Here is a 16,651-nt window from a genome sequence, read left to right on the forward strand (position 1 = left end):
CATTAATGCTATATATTACAGTAACGTGCCATTTATTTGAAATGTTTAAGTATTTTTAACAGATTGGATAGCTTCAGTTTCTTGTATATACCCAGACTTGACTACAAGTGCCAATATTGATAGTTTCTCTCTTGCTTTATAACTGCTAACAGAGCATAGAAAAACTATTTCATCTTGAAGTGGTTAAATCTACAAAACCATACTTGATCAGTGTGTGAGACTGACTATTCTTATAAATCCAGTAAAATTAACAGGATTAAGGTTACAGTATTTCTGTCTAGATTACATTAAAGCCAGGTCAAATAGTTGTACAAGCTTGTTCATGCTAATACTCATTATGCTCTGAGTAAATGTGTAATTATTTTACTGCTAAAATTAGTATAAACTAGTTTTATTGCACTAGCATCTAACATTTTCAGATCCTTTCTTGTTTTATCTCCAGTGTATACTGAGCTAATTACTAAATATATTGGAGTCCCTAACTAATAAGGAATATAGTTTTATAGTGCTGTTTAAATTCAGTACCTAAACTGACCATAAAAAACCCAGTGCCCATGTATATCTAACATGACCACCAATTCTGAAAAGTTGCAGATTAAATAGCAAAAATAGATGCCAAGAAGCAATTTTTAGAAACATTCTAGCAAGACACACACACAGAACAGTTTTGAAAATTTTATTGTAAAGTTTTACAAAACCATTTAATATCTGATTCTTTAGATGGGTTCATGAAAGAGGTTTCTCACTGCCTCGAGCTTTCATTTGTAAAAAGCTTGGGGCCCAGTCTTGCAAATCTTTACTTCTGGAGAGTAAGCCCTTTTGTTGAAATTGAATTACTCATGTGAATAATTTTGCAGGATTAACTACCCTTGGGTGCTTACAACAGCTCAATTTGCTTACTGCTTTAAAGACCACTTGTTTTTGCAGAGAAACAGGCTTATAGAGAGTGGGTAGGCACTTCGCTGCTGACCCTTTTCAGATCATGGATTATTCAGTGAGACCAACAGTCTTTTGCTCAACACCATTCAAGCTCACTACTAAGAAGCTACATTTTGAGCTGCATTGCACCTGGCTGTTTAACAATAATGCTGGTGTTGGTTTTATAGTGATGAGAGACATTTAATGTCCCAGTTCTGGGATCAGGAGGGCTCGTCAGCCAGATCACGTTGATCAAAATACCTATCAGAGAAACACAATTTGAATATATTGAGGACAAAGTTAGTCTGAGAGAGTTAAGACATTGTCAATTACTTAATTGGGGGGGCAGGGGGAACAGTGTATTTGCTGTATATTTTACCGCTAGTTTTTATTCCCAAAATGTTTCTGGCTTTATATAAGTAATTTTAGATTTGTTCAAAAGGTTCATCGTTGATCACATGCTTCAGATGAGGTTTTTTTTTTTAAATTTTACTTCGTCTCCTTGAGGAAATTAGTGTATGCTTCATTTTCTCCTGGTTTTAAAAGTAAGTCATTTTAACTGAGCAAATGTGTACAACAGTATATAAAGTCTTTCCAAAAACAGTCTTAGCCTATAGTTCTTAATCTGATCATATAGCCAAGCTATCTGTGCTTTCTGTGTACATAAATTACTCTAAATTCTACTTAATAAAAATGAAGCTTGCAATACCTGCTAACTAAACAGATTAGCAAATTCAGAGCAGACACGGTCTCTTCATTCTTGTTCTCCTGCAACAAAGGAATATGAAGTCTTAGGTTATATGTCTAATACTACTTGGCTGCAGAAAAGGACTACCACTCTTATACAATTTGTTGGGTTCCCATAAAAATCCAGTAGTTCATTCTCAATACTTTGCTTTTTCATTCACTTGAGTCTACTATCTATATACTATTAAATCAAATAACTTGGACAAATGCAAACTAAGAATTTTATTTCTCAACAATACTGAGAAGTCATTCCCCACACTATTCTGAATTGTAAGAATTTTCCCCTATTAAATTGTTACTTACCTCTAGTACTCTGACTTCAGAGCATCGTCTTGCCAACTGCCGAATTAGGGAGTGGGCTTCAGGCAACAAAGGCTTTTCAAGACACGCCAACAAAGCATAAAGCCATCTGCCCTACGTGGATTTAAATAGAAGTACGGCTTGGTATTTGCCAAATCAATGTTTACCATAATTAATTGGTAACACACCAAGGTCCCATACATTGCTATCCATTGCCATTGTACTGAATGCTAGTGAAGACCAATATCTGGTCTAAGAACACACCTGCATTAATAAATATTAATATATAGTAAGAAGAGGAAATGATAAATATTGTCATGATAGAGAGGAGCTAGGGAAAAAAAGTTTCAAAGTTTGTGCTCCCTAGGGCATACCTACAGGCAAGGGAGACAAGTTACTATTGTTATGAAAATAAATTTGAGTTTCCTGATATTTATTTGAAATATACAACTCTTCACTGAGTTAGTTTATAGGTAGATAGAATAAATTAAAATTACCAGTTCTGGAGTAAACTCTTTCTCTCCAAACCAGTTTATCAGATATTCCAGGACGCTAGTTACTGTTGCCTTTTAAAAGAGGAAAAAAGAAAAAAAACCACCTGATAAGGAAGAATGATTGACTATGTATAACAGTCACTGCACCAATTTTTGATGATTATAGTTTATAAAGAACTATATCAAAAGCAAACAGAAGCATGACTTCACTTTTCATTGGATATAAACAAGTGTCATTTCACTCTTTATGGTGTATCTAGACAGGCATTTATTTCAGTTTGAAATTTGATACAAAGGAGAAAGGAAGTTTCAGGACAGATGTTGCTGGTATCGGAAAGGACTGAATATATAGTAAGAAGAGAAAACGATGCCCAAAAGTGGACTACAATACTTAAAACTAAAATCAGAGGTATAAAAAGACTCATGTCAGACATTGAAAAAATTCAGACTGTTTAGAGATGACTAACAGGAGACATAATAGTATGAGGGTAGTATTAGTATAAGGGGCTTCTATAACTGTTCAGAATGCCACAAGACATTCCACATGCTGTTCTCCGGGTGGCTTGTAACATCTGGGATAAAATTCCATCAACGGAGGTGGAGGCGGCCTAGAGAAAGACACCCCATTACATGGGTTCATGAAGTCTGTTCCAATATCAGACTTTTTGCCCATCAAGCCCTTGCAGCCACACAGGAATGGACCAAATGATGAATAATCGCTACAGCCGATCCTTTGGTTAAGCATTGAAGTAGTAGTAGCAGCAGCGGTACAGTAAGCAATGTGACTAAACATCACATCTGTTGTGTTTGTTCTCTCTTCAGGAGGAGAAGCATGTGCAGTGGAGTGTATTGGTTTGGTGGGGTTATTATTTAAGCCACAAGCATGAGAATGTGTCTTCAGTACCAGCAACAATAATAAAAAGTAGTTCATGCAAACAAAAAAATATTTCTATTTAAACACTAAGTATCAGTGAGGAAAGGGTAGAGGTTTGATGTGTTAGTTTTACCAAATAAGACTCTACTGGCAGGTTGTAGTAATGCCTCAAACGAGTTTTATTGTATAAATTGTTTCCTTTAATATAGTGACCCCCAATAGATGGGATATCCATGGAATTAGTAGGAAAACTACAGAAACACACATTTTTGGTGAGAAATATTTTATTCTCATAAGTAGAAACAGACTTACCTGATTCATTCTGCTAACAATACTTAAGAAAGGGGGAAAACCGATCTGAAAAGAAAAATCATGGTGGAACTGTAATATATAAAGTAAACTTCCCAACAAATACCCTTGTACTTTAAAATTTAAATTAGAACCAAGTTTGAACATGAGGACATACATCCACTTCATATTTTTCATTATAATGGGTTTTCAAAGCATACTGAGTACTAATTTTGAAAATACCAGTTACAATTAATAATGGGAAGAGCAATAAATACTCCTGGGGGAATTCTGCACCAAAAATAAAAAATTCTGTGCACATTATAATAAAATTCTGCATATTTTGTCAAAACAACACTATATAATCACACCAGTTTCCATTATTTTCGAATTATTTCAAAATATCTGTCAGTAACTATGTCTGTAACAAAACAGAATTTTTTTTCCCCCAGGAGCAAAGAGTTGAAGAAACCCCTACGACAACCCAGTTCCTGTTTCTCTGCCCCCTACTCCCCAGAGCCCAGCTGGGGGGCCAGATACCCATAACCCCTTCCCCTCCCAGAGCCCAGCTGCAGGACATCCCCATACCTCAGAGCCCAGCTGCAGGGCACCCAACAACCAAGTCACTCGCATGCACCCCTTACTCTCCCAGAGATCCAGAGGGAGAAACAGCATGATGCTGGGTCCTGGGCTTGTGTGGAGTTTCCTGCATGCCATCTCCTTCCTTCAGGATGTGCTGGGAAATGCAGCTGCTGGAAACCCTCCAACACCTCCCCCCACCCCTCCAGCAGAGTCTTCAATTTGTGAGTTGGGTTCTGCCATGTCCAGTGCCCTGTAGTGGCGGCCAGCAGCTCTGTAGCCCATTTCGGGGAGAGAAGGGAATTAACTTCTGCGCAAATTTTGCATTGTGCAGAGGCACAGAATTCCCCAGGAGTAAACAAAGCATACATAAGCAGTAAAAAAAAAAAAAGCTATTCATCTAAAACGTGACCAAATACTGGGAGAGGCAACAGATTTTAAAAGGACAACTTGAATTTCTTTAAATTGCAATATTTTAAAAAAAAAGTTATTGTTTGAAGCAGACTCTTTAAATAGGTCCTCAATTTTTATAAGTGTTTTCTGGCTCTCTGATGTTTAGTAAGGGCCTTTTGGGCATGTCCAAGAGCAACAACAAACATGCCTGAGCACACCTGTCCACCTACCTCTCTGTATACAGACATGCTCACCCAAACTCCTTCCTCTGTGTACACACCCATGCCTGACACCTCCATGGCTTCAGCTTTGCTGCTACCACTACTAGTAAGCACACTCTTAAAAGGCTTAGGGAATAACATATATGAGAGTTCCCCGGAGAGTGGTCTGCACAGGAGACAAACTGCAACTGACCATCAACAAACAATGGAGACTATGCAGAAAATGCTGTTAAACACACAGAATAAAACATTGTCTCTAACATGTTTCAGTTAATAGTAATCCTAAGAGTAAGAGTATGTATTTATAGTACTAAATACATAATTTTCAGATGGAAATATAAAATCAGATTCTCTGCTTCACCAAGTTTCCATTTAACATAGCAGGGAGGTGTGCAGCATGTTCATCACAGAGCCTCTTTTGGATTCAGATTGGATCTGCACTGAGCCCAACACATAAGGACAGTTTCTGGAAGCTGCTAATTAGACATAACAGCCAAGAACTAAGAAGGAGCTTGAGTACTCTTATTGAAAGTGATACCTACCTTAATGTAATCAATTCCTAGGTTTTCATTACCAGATACTGCAATAGCTGCTTCTGAATATAACTTTTCACCCAGACAAAACAGTTTCCAGCCTTCTTCATCTTCAGATTTTGGCTGAAATAGGTAAACAAGAGTGGGCTACTTTTCATAATATTATGATTCAGTATTTTCATTACATAAAGTTATATATTTTTAAAAAATTTAGTAATCCTGATTTGCAGTTAAAAACAATTACTAAAGCACCACCATTATCAGCATAAAACAATTTAACAGTAAAAGAAAGATGTTCACAAAATTTGTTATAAAATTCACTCACCATTGTAACATTGCTGTCCAAATGTTGTGCCTTCCAATGATTTCTGTGTTTATTCAAACTCTGTAAGATTAAAATAATTAAGCTTGATTATGGTTTGTAATATAATGGTTTTATTCTAGCCAAAGTAGCTTTTCATCTCTAAATTGCTTTAATTGGGCCTCCATAACCATACAAAAACAATTTGATACCATTATAATGGTTATTTTTCTTTTAGAAAAAGTAGTTTGCATGTTGCTGTAAAAATATGGTAAATAATTGATCAAATTATTCATGTATTTCTTTTAATATAACAATGTATTGCAAGTTGTGAGCTCAAATTCACTATTATATAACCTGTAGAGAGAGATGAAATATTAATAAAATATGTTGGTTAGTTTACTCCTTAAAATTTTACTTTAAATACTCCTTCATTTATATAGCTTTGACAGTTTCTAGAACCATAATTTTAGCACTATTAATCCTTTAAAATGTTTACTTAAGGTAAACAATCTTAAGGTAGCAATCTTAAGAAAAAGTTTTCAGTTCTTGAAAGACTGCCCTTGCTTCTGTTTTGAGATTTTAAATGGGGAGCTTTCACCTTCATAAGCCAGCTTTCTCCTTCTTCTGGATCTGGCAGAGTTATCATGTGTTTGATAATCTTGCCCTAGAAATGAGCCTCAACAAGTACTGCAGTATCCTAAATGAGGGGAACACTGGCTGAACAGAAACCAAAACCTTGTTTCAGCACAAACACTAGGTATAGCAAGAAAACAACCGTTAGTAAGAGATTAGATGTATTTAGATTCTCAGTCCAGTATGGGTCAAGGACCTTCATAGCATCAAAATACCTCTTTGACAGTAGATGTGTAATGTTTGTCCAAAACTAAAATGGCCTGCTTTGACAGTATTCTGGAGACTGAAGTTTAAACCTTTGGAATTCAAGGTATGTTTTCCAACCAGTGATTGTTATTGCAGCAAAGTTTTTGTTTTGTTTTTTAAGCAGGAACTATGAGACCAGAACTCTGCTAAAAATCAGAAGACCTGACAGATTTTATACAAACATAATGCTAGCATAGAGGTCTAGCCTTCTGATTCTTTTTCACTACTACTCTTGCATGTTTACATGGATACCAACACCAATTCTTTTCCTTCTCCTCCACGCTAATTCTGTTAGAGGTAAAAGAGGTCAGCATTTAACATGTTGCAATAGGAATGCTGTATGTTTTAAGTCACTTAAGATCTTAGAGTATTGAAACTTTGTGATAAAAGTCTAGTTTACTATTTGTGTACCTTTCGCATTTTACTCAGCTTGGGGGGGGGGGGGAGAGAGAGTGAGAGTGTGTGTGTGTAAGGCTATTCAGTTTCCCTTTTTAGTTCTCAAACAATGGAGCAACTTGCAAGCACTGTATGGAAAATTTAAGATACAACCATCAGATCTGTGCAGATGGACCTTTCTACCTAGATGGAATCCTACTGAAGTCAGTGGGTTCCTGTGTGGATGTAAGATACTGTCCATGAGCCCAATTACTGGACTGGGACCCAAATGTTTTTATTTTGATCTTAGTAGTTCATTAAAACATTCCTGTTAATTGTACATTTTGTAATATTTTTTGTTAGTTACAAAAAACCCCTAAGCTTTGCCCAAGATCCTTTAAATACACAGATATCATCATTTACAAGACTTTGATCTCAGTCAGCTAAATGTATGATTGCCTGTTTTCTCCAAGAACCTCTTTGGTGCTGTAGTGTCACGATAAATTAGGTTTACCAAAAAACCCAAAACAAAAAAAAAACAAGTTTTCCAAAGACAGAGCAGTCATCAACTTTATTTACTATTTTCTACCACAAAATGTTACGTTCTATCTTTCCCCAGAATACAATAAAGTCCATCCTTCCACCCCAAAAAACACCACCACATTAGATGCCATCACATCCACACTGCACTAGTTTGTGAACACTCTGTTCTTTACCTGACGAACTGCTGAAAAATGAGACACTTGCTGCTGCTGCCATTTGAGAGTTGGAGAATATCCCTCAGGGGCAGGATGGCATCCTGTAAGCTAAGAAAGTATAGGTAGGATCTTTTTATAACAAGTAATCAATAAACAGACCCCTAAACTAATCAAGTCTAAAACTAAGAATTTCCACTTAAAATACATGTGAAACTAGAAAGACTCTCTTACTATTAATGGGGAAGTATTGTTTACTCATAATGATAGATGAAATTATCTAAAATAGAATGGTCATTATTTTTCTTTTTGAGTGTAGCTTTAAATAGCTTATTTTAAACAAATGCAAATTTTACAGAAATCTCAAATCAGATATGCTGACTGTCTTACTTCGTATCAGGAGCGAGTAGATAGCCTGATTTGCACAGAATAAAAGACTGATCTACAAAAATACATTGTTTTAGGGTCCTAAACAGATCTACCACTTCAATTAAGAACGAGCATCTGCCAGCCACATGAGGCATCAGTGCAGAAACAGAAGAATTACTGTTCCAGATCTCCATATAAAACCCCATGAATTTATAATAAAAATCTAAGAGGCAGAGATGAAAATTTTTAAATGCATGTAGTTAAGTGCCTTTTAGAGGGAGGGATAATGAAAAACCTCTGTAATGACTTCTTGCAGGTGGGATGCTGAAAATTTAGCAATAATATAGGATGTAGCTCTAGATTAAAAGTGAACCCCAAAACTCACACTAATCTACTACTTTTACAGTTCAGTATTGAGCCAACTCCCTATTTTATTACATTAAACAAGCTCTGAATGATTCACTGAAAGAGACACACGAGCACGATGGTACACCCACATCTTGAATACTGCGTACAGATGTGGTCTCCTCATCTCAAAAAAGATATACTGGCACTAGAAAAGGTTCAGAGAAGGGCAACTAAAATGATTAGGGGTTTGGAATGGGTCCCATATGAGGAGATTAAAGAGGCTAGGACTTTTCAGCTTGGAAAAGAGGAGACTAAGGGGGGATATGATAGAGGTATATAAAATCATGAGTGATGTGGAGGAAGTAGATAAGGAAAAGTTATTTATTTATTCCCATAATACAAGAACTAGAGGTTACCAAATGAAATTAATAGGCAGCAGGTTTAAAACAAATAAAAGGAAGTAGTTCTTCACACAGTGCACAGTCAACTTGTGGAACTCCTTACCTGAGGAGGTTGTGAAGGCTAGGACTCTAACAGCGTTTAAAAGAGAACTGGATAAATTCATGGAGGTTAAGTCCATTAATGGTTATTAGCCAGGATGGGGTAAGAAATGGAGTCCCTAGACTCTGTTTGTCAGAAGGTGGAGATAGATGGCAGGAGAGAGATCACTTGATCATTACCTGTTAGGTTCATTCCCTCTGGGGCACCTGGCACTGGCCACTGTCGGTAGACAGGATACTGGGCTAGATGGACCTTTGGTCTGACCCAGTACGGCCGTTCTTATGTTAAGCAGGAAATTCCACTATTATTTCCACTAGATACGAGTTAAAGAAAAGTTAATCTGAACTGTAATGTATGTTAAAAAAATTGAATTAAAATAGTTTCAAGTACTACATTTTGCCTGACTACATCCCAATTTAATTTTACAAACACTTAGGCTTGGTCTACACTACAAAGTTAGGTCCACACAAAGCAGCTTATGTTGACCAAGTTTGTGCATATGTCTATGCTTAAATTGGTCTCACACCGATGTAAGCACCGCATTATGCTGACACAGTAATACCATCTCCCCAAGCAGTGCAGAGCCACAGTCCATGTACTTAGGTCAACACAGTGCGAATGTAGACACTGCATTACTTATAGCAATCCTAACTGTCCTCCAGCAGCTGTCCTATATTGCCCCACACTGACAACTCTGGTCACCATTGTGAACTTCACTGCCCAGGGGTCACATAAACCGGAAATCCCTCCTCCCATTTAAAGCCTTGCAAATTTTTGAAATTCCGTTTCCTGATTGCCTGGCATGGTGTGCACACTTAAGCAGCTTTCCATTGTTGAGTGCAATTGCCCAGCTGACCATGCTGGCTACATACTCCAGATGCACTCATGCCTGGAGTAGACAGGGGATATTGGATCTCCTGGGCCTGTGTGGAGAAGAGGATATGCAGGCACAGTTTCAAACCAGCCGCAGAAACATCAATATCTACCAGCACATTGCTCAGGGGATGCAAGAAAAGGGACCAGCAGCAGTGCCGCATGAAAGCCAAGGAGCTGTGGCAGGCATACCAGAATGCCAAGGAGACCAACAATTGATCTGGTGCCAAGCCACAGACCTGTCCCTTTTACAACCTCTGAGAACCCAGAGTCACAACCCCTTGGTGTGAACAGCAAGGAGGAAGAAGAGTTGGTGGTGGTGGATGAGGAAGAGGAGGAGGAGTATGGGACAGGCAACCAGGGATCCAGCTGCACATTGAGCCAGGACCTGTTTCTGACTCCACTGCAGTCCAGCCAACCCTGGGTAAGTGTGTAGATAAATTTTCAATTACAGGGATGGCACTCCCAAAGTAGCAGGACACATCTTTTGACTTTTCATTAATTTACTCATGATAGAAGAGATGTACAACCAAGAGATGTAGAGTTGCTCTCTGTTTTTCATTCCCCTCTAGAGTTAGCGGGGGGGGGGGGGGGGGGAGAAGGGTAGAGAGGAGGGGAGGAGATGTGGAGAATATGATCATGTGGAACAGTTTATATATTATACACACACACACACACACACACACAGGGAGGTCTCTTGAATCCTCCTGAGAGTTCTGCATGAAATTTTCATGCAGGTACTCTGCAATCCTCTGCCACAAGTTTCTAGGGAGGGCTGCCTTATTCCTCCGCCATAGGACACCATTCCACAACACTCAGCAATAACTTCAGCAGGCACCACTGCAATACACAGACTAGCATCATAAAGGCCCAGACTGCTTCAAGATACCAGCAGCAGCTGTCCTCTCTCTGCCTTTGTTACCCTCAGGAGTGAGATATCAGCTAAAATCACCCCAATCCCTAGTGGGCCACCCTCACCATGGCTGGTGCTGTGACTAACACTGTCCACAAGCAATCCCAAGCAGAAGTGAGAACGTAGTGCTTAAAACTTTAGGAGAGCGAGTTCAGCATCTTAAGGTCCGCTTTCTGTAGTGAATATGCTGACAAGGTTACCCCTGTGTGTTTTGTCTTAAAACAGCTGCCATTACAGCCTTCAGGATCTCCCCCTGCACACCTGCAGAATACCTGAACCAGATAAGGAGGAGAAGGAGGATTCGGGATGACATGTTCAATGGGATCCTGCAAGCCAGTGCTGCACTGTATCGTGAGCACAAGGCATAAAGGATGAACACTATGGACAGCCTGGAGAAGGAAAGAGTGGAGAGGGGAAAGGCCCAGGAGTCCCAGCAGGAAAAAGGAGTGAGAGAGAGATGCATTAGGACATAATAGGGATTTTCAGGCAGTGCAAACAGATGTTCCAGGCTCTGGTGGACCTGCAGGTTCAACAATCCCAGGCATGCCTCCCTCTACAATCCATTGAGAACTCAGTATCAGGAACACCTATATCCCCCACATAACATTCCATGTGGCATCATTCCCCTACCACTCCACCCCAAGGGACATTAAAGACAATCATAGCTTCTCATATGCTGACTTGTAAAAGCCATGGTTGGTGTATATATAGCTGAAATGGACATCAACATTTTTTCCCCTCCATAATAAATTAAGAGAACAGAACTTAAGTATGTATTTGTTTTAAAATTACACAAGGGTTTTTTTTTTAAACTAATTTTGTTACAGAATAAAATTATATTATTTGGAAAATAATTCATCTTTATTAGCTCACAACATATGCTGCCAAGTGCTCAGCAGTTCTGAAAGCAACTAATTACCTCAAAAAGAACAGGAGTACTTGTGGCACCTTAGAGACTAACAAATTTATTTCAGCATGAGCTTCGGATGCATCCGAAGAAGTGAGCTGTAGCTCACGAAAGCTCATGCTGAAATAAATTTGTTAGTCTCTAAGGTGCCACAAGTACTCCTGTTCTTTTTGCGGATACAGACTAACACGGCTGCTACTCTGAAACCAACTAATTACCTGTTACTGCACAACACCACACAAATTATAGGCTCATTCACAAACAAAATTAACAGGTGAAACAACAATGTTATATTCCTACACGTAATTGCCACAAAATTGCTACCAGGCTACAAAAGAGCAAGACCTGGACAACACCACACACTAGTCTGGCTCACTGTTAAACTGGTCTTTCAAAGTCTCCGTGAGCTATATACCTCCATGGTGAGCTCTTCCAATACCCCTTGTATCTGGCTGTTCAAATTCAGCAGACAGCTGCTCCATCTCCACCCTCGTGGAAACTTTTCTCCCTTGCTTCACGTATATTATGCAGGACACAGCAAGGAGTTATAACCATTGAGATATTTTTCTCACTGAGGTTCAATCTTGTGAGTAAACAATGCCAGCAACCCTTCAAATGACCAAACACACATTCAACCAACATTTGGCACCTGCTGAGCCAGTAGCTGAATCATTCCTTGCTGCTGTCCATGTGGCCGGCGTACGGCTTCATGAGTTGGGGAAGTAAAAGGAAGATTGGGTCACCAAGGATCACTATTGGCATTTCAACATTCCTAATGGTAATCGACCAGTCGGGAAAGAAAGTCCCTGTTTGTAGCTTCCTGAACAGTCCTGTGCTCTTAAATATGTGAGCGTCATGCACCTTCCCTGACCAGCCCACACTGATGTTGCTTGCATAACCATAGAAGAGTAGCCCTTTCTGTAGATATTCTCAGTGGCAAAGAGGTCTGGTGCCAAAATAGGGATACGCATGCCATCTAGTGCTCTATCACAGGTGGAAATCCCATTGCTGCAAATCCATCCACTATGTCCTGCACATTGCCAGGAGTCACAGTCCTCTTAGCAGAAGGTGATGAATGGCTCCGCATGCTTGCATGATAACGGTCCCAGCAATGGATTTCCCAAATCAAATTAATTCCAGACTGACCGGTAGCAATCTGGCATTGCAAGTTTCCACAGTACGATCACTACTCACTTCTCCCTGTCTGTGCTGCTCTCGTTTTCGTGTCCCTGCGCTGAAGGGCTGGGGTGAGCTCAGTGCACAAATCCAGGAATGTGGCCTTGTGGATCTGAAAGTTATGTAGCCACTGCTTGTCACCTCAGACTTGTAATATGATGCAACCCCACCAGATCAGTGCTTGTTTCTTGGGCCCAGAAGTGGCAATCCACCATCTGGAGCTGCTTTGTGAATGCCACCAACAACCTTGAATTGGCTTTTGCTATGTTCCACAGCAATCTGTCCTCCAAGGAATCGTCATGGTCTCCACTCATTCGGTTCTTCCTGAGGCTCTGCAAATACTCCAGGATTGTGCGCCCTGTGCTTGCAACGTTCATAACAATAGTGCAGAGCTGCGCAGGCTCCATGGTTCTGTCAGAGATGGCAGACAGCGAAGAGGGCCATGTGGGTTTGTGGGATTTTGAAAAAGAGGTGCAAAAGTTATGGATACATATAACATTATGGGATGGAGACAGTAGCAAACTGGGAAGTTGACCCCATGCTCTCAGCTACCCCTGCATGACTCGTTTCAGCCTCATCATGCACTGCCAAAGCCTCCCAAAAGACAGTGAACACAAGAGTGACAAGTTGCACAGTGGGATACGTACGCATGCAGCACAGCACTCTGCATTGATTCAGGCACTCCTGCTGAGTATGTACACTGCCGAACCAAGGAGCCACGTATGCAGGCACACAAACGACATACTAATTTTGGTGGCTGTACGCCAACATAACTTGAGTCAACGTTAGTTTGTAGTGTAGACACGTCCTTAAACAAAAACATTTATCTCCCCTGTTGTGTGATCAACAGAAACAAAAGGGAAACCTGTCAAAACTAAAACTAAGATGACACACTTTCTTCTCTACCATCTCTTAAAGATCGTAGTCTGATCTGCCTCAGTTCCCCATCTACAAAATGGGGACATCATCTCACTGGGGTGTTATGAAGATAAAATCTATTAATGATTGTGAGGTGCTCAAATGATAAGGTGAGTAAGGCTATATAAGCATCTAAATAGTTTAATATTAGATTTTAAAAATCATTTATGTTAGAATATTAAATAGATGGTGTCCCCTCTAGAAAGTAAAACAAAATACTATTCTAAAGGGCCTGATTCTAATGCCTATCATCAAAGTTAACTGAAAGATTAGTAACTCCATTGGGAGGTAACCAGTTTTAAGGCTTATCATAAGAAGAGAAAACAGTATCTTTCTATATGTATTTGAAAAGGACTCCATCAAGAAAGGAGAGAAAATTTGAGGGAGGGGAAGAGGAAAGCGTCCCAGGTTGTTCAACTTGGAATCATGAAGTAAAATTGAGCAAATGAAAATGTTATGACATGAAATATCAGAACAGAGTTTACAGAAGAGAAATTGTAGAAGCTCCATTATTTGAAACATTTTGAAGGGGACAGGGCAAAGCCCTAGGACACATCAGGGTATAATCCTGTTTGGCTGACCACAATGGATGGACTAGGGTGATTTAAAAAAAAAAAAAAAAAACACACTTAGAAACTAGCAACAGAAAAAGACTAAGAACATCTCTGCATTGATATCCTCGTATCTTTCAACTGTAGAAAAGTTTTATGACAACAGTGTTTTATAAACCTTTAAATACAAAATTATTTTAGTTGCATTTGTAGTGAGAAAATATGATCAATTATTTTTGCTGAAGATATAACATTCACACAAAATATTGTAAGTTAGATCAGTTGAGTTTTAATGAGACTTCAGTTATCCAGTAATTCACAATCTGGATCTGCAAGACTAGATTCCATTTACTTCTGCAGATTACTTTAAAATTCAGTTACTCTACAACATGTTTGATGCTTACACCATGCATCCAAATATTTTAATAGACAAACATTTTAATATGAAACCAAACCCTTTTCTTCTGTCTACTCTGTTTTTCTAAAAAAATATTTTTAAAAATATATACATAAATAGATATACACAATACTTACTGAAATATTCACTGTCTGCTTCTTTCTCAACTTTCTAGGATCTATCTGTGCCACAACAACATCTGGGCATCGTGCTGCTTCAATCCTTCAAACAGAAATAAAAGGCTATATTTGAAATCCCTCAGCTGTGTCCCTTAGAACCAGAAACTGTCACAGGTTTGGGTTTGCATGAAGAGGTACCTGATCAAATACAAAACACTTGCACAATGCTTAAGTTATGAATTAGTATCCTGGAAGCAGCTGACACTATGTCCCTGTGGCCCCATTGGGGGGGGGGGGAAGGAGGCGGCAGAGGACTTTCTGCTGTAGGCACCAGCTGGACTGGAACCTGCACCCCAACCCCCTACCCTGAGCCCCCTGCTGCACCCCAACCTCCTGCATCCCTCCTGTACCCCAACCCCTGCCTTGAGCTCCTTCCTGCACACCACACTCCCTCCTGCACTCCAACCCCCTGCCCCAGCCCTACATTCATGGCCCTGCCTACAATTTCCCCACCCAGATGTGGCCCTCGGGCCAAGAAGTTTGCCCACCCCGGTTTAGATAATATAGTCCTGACAGAAGTGCAGGAGACTGGACTTCACTAGATGATCTCTCAAGGTCCCTTCCAGTCCTATGATTCTACGCTACCCTGTAGACCTGGGCTCAGACTCAGGGGTGAGTTTAGTGAGCTCACAGGACCAGGTTCTAAGACCCACTGGTCTGAGCCCGAGTACTGCTGTGATTCAGGTCCAAGCCCTTCATTTTGCAGCAGGGATACAGCTCAAGCCTGGATCCCCAGAGGTCGGATCTGAGGCTGCACCCAGGTCCAGCAAATGCAAACCCAGGTTCAGGATGCAGTGCGGACCCACAGGCGGGGAGACCCAGGTTGGCAATGCAATGTAGGGGGTGGGGCGCCCCCCCCCAGGCTGCGCGGTGGGACCAAGGTGGGCGGGAGCCACACGGATCAGGGCACAACTCCCTGCGCCCCCGGCCCCTTCACAGAGGGCAGGCGCCCAACGGACTCCCAGGCCGGGCGTGCTCCAGCGAGGCGACCCAGCAGCCCCTGCACCTCACCAAGGGGAAGCGAGGCCCGGCCCAGCCCCCAGCGCGGCTCCCCCACGGGGCCAGAAGGCAGCGGGGCAGCCCCCCCCAGCCAACCCCTCCCCACGTACTGGACCCGCTTTAAATACTCCGAGGGCGTCCGCGGGGGCATGGTGGGGTCGAAATCCTCCGCGAGGTCACAGTCCCCCACAGGCAGGAGCCGGGGCATCAACTCCTCCACCGCGGACTCCATCTCCGCGCCACGGCCGTTGCCCCCCAGGGAATCGCAGGGCGCAGGCGCGTTGAGGGACGCCGCTTACTCCGGGGCCGCCTCGACTGCTGGTCGAGGAGACAACGCATGCGCACTGCGTGACCTTCTGTGCCGGGGAGGCCGCCCCTTCCGACGCCTGCTGGAGGTCGGGGCAAGCGGAGTAGCGCGCTGCCTTTCCCAGGGCTCAGTGGAGGTTGGGACGCCCTCTAGTGGTGCGGCCACGCTCCCGTTCACATCTCATCTGGCGCTGTCCCGATGCTTCTGAGCTCGCCGCTCTCGGAGCTTCTACCCCACCGGCCTGGATTGAAGCATGACTGGACCCAGTGCCTTTTGAGCCTGCAGACACCATCCCATTACACCACGTGGCCCTTGTTCCAGGCAGTATACGACACACTGTCTCCTAATGTAATAATAATTGTGCCTAGGACGGACCATCTGCTGCCAACACAGTGTATAATTTAGTACCATGAACAAAACACTACAGGGTGTATTCCCTTTTAAATAGCAATATGACAATTTCCATACAGTTCCATACTCCCTTGTGACAAAAGGAGGGCACTGTTATGCAATAAGTGCCCAACGAACCACTGCCACGTTGGTATGGGACCTGCCAAAATAACATTGCTATGTGAACATTGTTATGCACAAACTCAGAAACACTGAAACCTTA

The 16,651-nt window shown here is 41.2% G+C and overlaps 1 protein-coding gene across 1 annotated transcript; it reads right to left on the bottom strand.

Moving 5' to 3' along the window:
- Positions 1–661: 661 nt before the first annotated feature.
- On the bottom strand, positions 662–16,289 carry GEMIN2 (gem nuclear organelle associated protein 2). The gene is made up of 10 exons (XM_039534575.1): positions 15,842–16,289; positions 14,691–14,775; positions 7,622–7,711; positions 5,673–5,732; positions 5,357–5,470; positions 3,646–3,690; positions 2,463–2,531; positions 1,969–2,079; positions 1,628–1,686; positions 662–1,179 (listed from the first exon to the last, which is right to left on the bottom strand). The coding sequence occupies exons 1-10, from the start codon at positions 15,961–15,963 to the stop codon at positions 1,140–1,142; spliced, it is 795 nt and encodes a 264-aa protein (XP_039390509.1). The 5' UTR covers positions 15,964–16,289; the 3' UTR covers positions 662–1,139.
- Between the last annotated feature and the right edge of the window lie 362 nt (positions 16,290–16,651).

Source organism: Mauremys reevesii, linkage group 4 (genome assembly GCF_016161935.1).
Source record: "Mauremys reevesii isolate NIE-2019 linkage group 4, ASM1616193v1, whole genome shotgun sequence".
Lineage (NCBI taxonomy): Eukaryota > Metazoa > Chordata > Testudines > Geoemydidae > Mauremys > Mauremys reevesii.